Below are 4,779 nucleotides of genomic sequence, written 5' to 3' on the forward strand. Positions count from 1 at the left end.
TGGCTGGGCCCCAGGTTATCAGCTGCACCTTGGAGAACTGTGAGCCCTTGCCATTCCCCTGGTAGATTTCCCGTATGTTTTGTACTCACTTTCCCAACTGTGATCGTGTGTGTATAAGGTAACCCAAACCTGTTGATGAGTCCTGAATCTTGTTTTCTAAAATACCTATCTGCTAGGCTATGAGACATAAGGCCATCATCCATGGGAGACTTTGTACATTTATTTTGGTCCACCCAGCCTCATCTTCTGCCATCTTCAACTTACATCCAAATTTTATTCTTTTAGTCCTAACCTCAGATTTTGCATCTTACTTCTGCCATTTTCCCCATTTCTGATTCCTTATATAAGCCCATAAAATCTCTCCCCATTTGACCTTCTCAGTCCTGGACCATGGTCCTTCCTGTTTCCTCAGTTCTTATCCTTTTCTGTCTATTCTCCCATCCAACTTTTAGTTCCTTCTTTTTTTTTTTTTTTTTTTTTTTTTTGAGATAGAGTCTCGCTCTGTTGTCCAGGCTGGAGTGTAGTGGCATGATCTCGGCTCGCTTCAACCTCCACCACCTGGGTTCAAGGGATTCTCCTGCCTCAGCCTCCTGAGAAGCTGGGGTTACAGGCACCCGCCACCACACCCAGCTAAATTTTTGTATTTTTAGTTTTTAGTTTGTATTTTTGTATTTGTAGTTTCACCATGTTGGCCAGGCTGGTCTCGAACTCCTGAACTCAGGTGATCCACCCACCTCGGCCTCCCAAAGTGCTGGGATTATAGGAATGAGCCACCACACCTGGCCATAGTTCCTTCTTTCTAATGCAACCTTTGATCCCCACCCCCACACCAAAGAAAACTCGCAGTCAACAGCATCTCAAAACTGAAAAGACCTCTTTATTATTTATCTATTAATTCTATTACATTTCTTTATTATGTTTTAAAAATATATCAGAATAAATAAATTAGTCTCTATCTATATATGTGGAAAACCAGCGATATCCAAAGTAAAACCAACAATCTCAGCTCTTAGATTGTGTAGCCGTAGTATTCAGCAATTTCCATATCTCTTTCCCTTTCAATGAAAAACTGCACTTTCCCCAGAGAGGTGTATTTGGCAGCATTCTCACGCTCTTGTTGAGCCTTTCTCTTCATGGCCTCACGCTCTGGCCGCTGCTCTTCTGTGATAGGCATTGACATTACTGGCTCAGGAACAGTGGGTTTCCTCCATGGACAGGGTTGGAAGCTGAAGTCTTGGATTAGAAATTGATTTTGAGGCTTGGGCAGGTACTGGAGATTGGTCACAGCAGTGGAAACAGGCTCCCGCTGTAGAGAAGAACAAGATGATGTTTTGTAGAGTGATGGCCTAGAAACTGCAGATTGAGGTACAGTAGGCTGGGTAGGGTTGGCTGAACCAGGTTGGGTTGCTTTGGTCAAAATTGGCTGAGTTGGTGTGGCAGGACCTGGCAAAGATGTGTTGGTAGGAGCTGGTCGGGATGGATTGACTGCAGTCAACTGAGCTGAGTTAGTAGAATCAGGTTGAGCAGGGTAAGCCACAGCAGGCCTACGTGAGGCCGGAGGGTTTGGCCGCCGAGAAACAGGTCGAGCTTGAGGTTTGTCCAGGGCCAGAAAGGGCAAAGGTATCAACTTGACCTTCCCAGGTGGTGGCAACTCAGAGTAGGATGGAGATGGACACTCTTTTTCAGCACTACCATCTAGTTTCTGGGCCTTGACTTGAATTTTCTCTGGGCCTTTACCCTCACGTTGGGTATCCAGCCATGGTTTGACAGCTGGGAATGGCTGGTGGTTTTGGGTGTTGCTTGAGCTTCCCAGGGTCCTGGAGGAAGAGAATCCAGTTTTCTTATCGATCTTTTTCCCGAGTGCATGGAAAACTTGCACGGACTCCAGCATGTGCATGCCCAGGGAGCTTCGGGGCTTTTTAAAGATCTCTTGGCTAAGCTCAGGTTGATTTTTCTTCCGCTTCATGTTGGGAATGGTTTGCTTCTCTTCTACCTTGACTTTGTTCCCTGACTGCTTACTCTCTTCAGATTTCTTGGAGCTGTTTTCTCTGTTCCCTTTGGTCTTTTCCTGCCCATGGCTCTTAGTTTTGCTGATCCTGCTGGATGCAGCTTTGTGAGGTTTGTTGCTAGAATGCTTGGCCTTGTTCACAGAGGCACTGTCACTGACTGTAGCATTGCAAACAACCACTTCTCCCTCTAATAGGCACTCTGGGTTCTTTGGCTGGATTTTGGCCTTCGGAGCACCCTGAATAGGCTCAGAAGCTTTATGCTTATTCTCCCTGACTTGATCAGAGTGACCCTTTATGACACATGACTTTTCCTGCACCTGATTTACCTCGATGGCACTGGTATCTTTGGCTTTCTTTGCTGAGGGACCTTTGGGTAGGTCAAGATCCTGTAAGGAACTGAAGATTGGGGGGAGGTAAGAATCCTCCACCAATGTAGTGATGTCTGCCAAATCACTGCTAGACTCAATCCCATTTTCAAATATCCCTTGGTCCTCAAGACTCAGGCTGTTATTTCTTTGATCGGCATTTTCAGAACCAGGCTGCTCCTCTTGGCCAAGAGGATCAATGCAGGCCAGAAGTGGGTGAATATCAGGGATTTCTAAAGGAAGTAGTGGAGGATCTTGATTTCCTATTAGGATCTGGTAGACATCTAGAGGCTTTGAAAGGTTGGTTTTAATCTCATCCAAATTCTCATTCTCATTTTTTTCCTGGCTTGGAGCCGGAGACAGTGTCAAGAGATTAGTAGGACTCTGGACTGGAGTTATCATTGAAATGTCCCCAAGCTCAGGTGATGGGTTACTCTCAAGTATCTGGGTATTTCTGCTGCTGAAGGACTTGGAGAATTCTTGAGTTTGTGGCAGACAAAATGTCTGGCTTGGAGATTGCAATCCCAGGGAAGTATCCATCCCCAGGGAAGTTTCCATCACTACAAAGGAATCAAGGAAGAAGTCAGTCCCTGGTAAGTGAGATGCTCCCCCCACACACCAGTGCGGCAATCAGATACCTTTCCAACATGGGCAAGGCATTTTACTAGCTCTTCTTAAGGACCATGGACAAGACCCTGTGTTAGGAGATTGGCAGTGACTGTTCTCTTACTGGTTATCATTTGATGTGATTGTTTCTTGGTTTTCTTTGCATTTCACAGAGTTGTTGTAAGTCAAAAAGTGAACGTGATTTTTAAAATAGGAGATGTTTTGTAAAGCCTCACATTCTTATAGGGTCCTTTCCATTCTCTCCACTCTCTTGAGAGAATAAGAACACTTTACACCATGGACTGGGGGAAAGAATGGAGCCCTTCCTCATGAAATATATAAGCAAGCACAGATTCTGAGCCTGTTTGTTTTGGAGAGGATCTCTCAACACAAGGTCTTAAATCCTATTGTAAGTTAAGGAAAATCAAAATGTCACTGCCAAAATAAGAGTTCTGAAGTACCTTCCAAAGAGACTAAAGTAATAGATTAAGGAAGGACGTTACAGCGTGGTAGTGCGGGGGAAGTGATCAGTCAGGGCACTAAACAATGTATCCCTGAGTATGCTCTTGGGACTCTCTTACATGTAGCATAGATGGCCATTATAGTGTTCCACTTTCCCACCTATAAGGTGTTCTCATATAGAGGCTGCAAATGGAGAGCACTGCCCAAGAATAGTGGTTGAAGTCTCAGGACTTAAATTCTACCTATCTGTGGACTCACCACACAGCTACAGATTTGACCCTCCTTTTCAATGCTGACATTATTCCTCTCCTTTCTTGCTGTTTGTACTCACCTTGAACACTGGTTTCTGTGATGGGTTGAGTAGACACAGAGTAATACATCCCAGAAGTAGAGACTGGTGGTAGGACATTTGTGGGCTGAACCTCCTTTAGCACCATCACCATTTCTGGCTGATGGGCAGAAGCCCTACAGCCTGTGTATGACACAGAGCCATAGGATTGCAGGCAGGATAGTTGAGGTCCCAGTGTGCCTTGATTATAGTAATAGACCTGACTTCCTATCTGGTAGGGAAGTGACAGGCTATGGCCCTGCTGATTTGGAATGTGAGTTAGTGTCCCCTGAACAAGGCTGGCAGATAGTGATGGATACAGAGGGACCACAGTATTGGTATCTGAAGTTTTAGCATACTGGGCTATCATAGACATGGAAGAGACAGCTGTGTTCTGGTCAATGAGAGTCACAGTGAAGTCCCTGAGTGAGGATGACTTCTTTGCTGTGCTTGCTGTACTATCCCACTCAAAACTGCCTGGATAAGAGGCAGCTGAAGTAGAGCTATGGCTCTGGCCAGTAACCCCAGACAACGTAGTTGTGCTAGAATGTTGATAAAGGTAGGCACTGCCCATGATTGGCTGGAAGGAGGTGCCAGAGGCTGATGGCTGTAGCCATGCTGAGCTGATGACTGGAGCAGAGGCTCTGGAGAAGTTGGAGATGCTTCCTGTTAAGGAAGCCGCATTGCTCACCACAGGAAGGGAGAGCTGCAGAGAATTTGCAGTTCCAGGTAAAGACGTATTTTGGAAATCTTCTGTAGGAAACAAGAGAGAGATGACAAAACCAATGAGATTGAAAAATTCTCACCTTATTTGAAGAACAGCATTATCTTAAGGTTGTTGCAATCAGGAAGCCTCTAATACCAATACTCACTGAGATACCAAAATCCAAACAGTTTCTGATGGCCATGAGTGCTGAGGCAGTTTGGTCCTCTTCTGATGACCTGCCTTTGTGTCCAACTTGGACACAGATGTGAAGACCCAAGTGGTCTGGGTTTGTACATGATTTCC

The 4,779-nt window shown here is 45.3% G+C and overlaps 1 protein-coding gene across 1 annotated transcript; it reads right to left on the minus strand.

The window, feature by feature from the left end:
- Positions 1-857: 857 nt before the first annotated feature.
- Positions 858-4,560, minus strand: LOC111535489 (uncharacterized protein C2orf78). Its single transcript, XM_026449557.2, has 2 exons — positions 3,774-4,560; positions 858-2,934 (listed from the first exon to the last, which is right to left on the minus strand). Exons 1-2 carry the CDS (start codon positions 4,342-4,344, stop codon positions 1,010-1,012), a joined length of 2,496 nt encoding a protein of 831 aa, XP_026305342.1. The 5' UTR covers positions 4,345-4,560; the 3' UTR covers positions 858-1,009.
- Positions 4,561-4,779: the final 219 nt, after the last annotated feature.

The sequence above is a fragment of the Piliocolobus tephrosceles genome, unplaced genomic scaffold, assembly GCF_002776525.5.
Source record: "Piliocolobus tephrosceles isolate RC106 unplaced genomic scaffold, ASM277652v3 unscaffolded_1217, whole genome shotgun sequence".
Lineage (NCBI taxonomy): Eukaryota > Metazoa > Chordata > Mammalia > Primates > Cercopithecidae > Piliocolobus > Piliocolobus tephrosceles.

What these genes read in the sequence shown, in the direction of transcription:
- LOC111535489 (XM_026449557.2), bottom strand. Translation starts at nt 4,344, where the DNA reads ATGGGCAGTGCCTACCTTTATCAACATTCTAGCACAACTACGTTGTCT. An exon ending in CACAGAAACCAGTGTTCAAG is followed by an intron (nt 2,935 to 3,773) that starts GTGAGTACAAAC and finishes ATTCCTTTGTAG; the next exon opens with TGATGGAAACTTCCCTGGGG.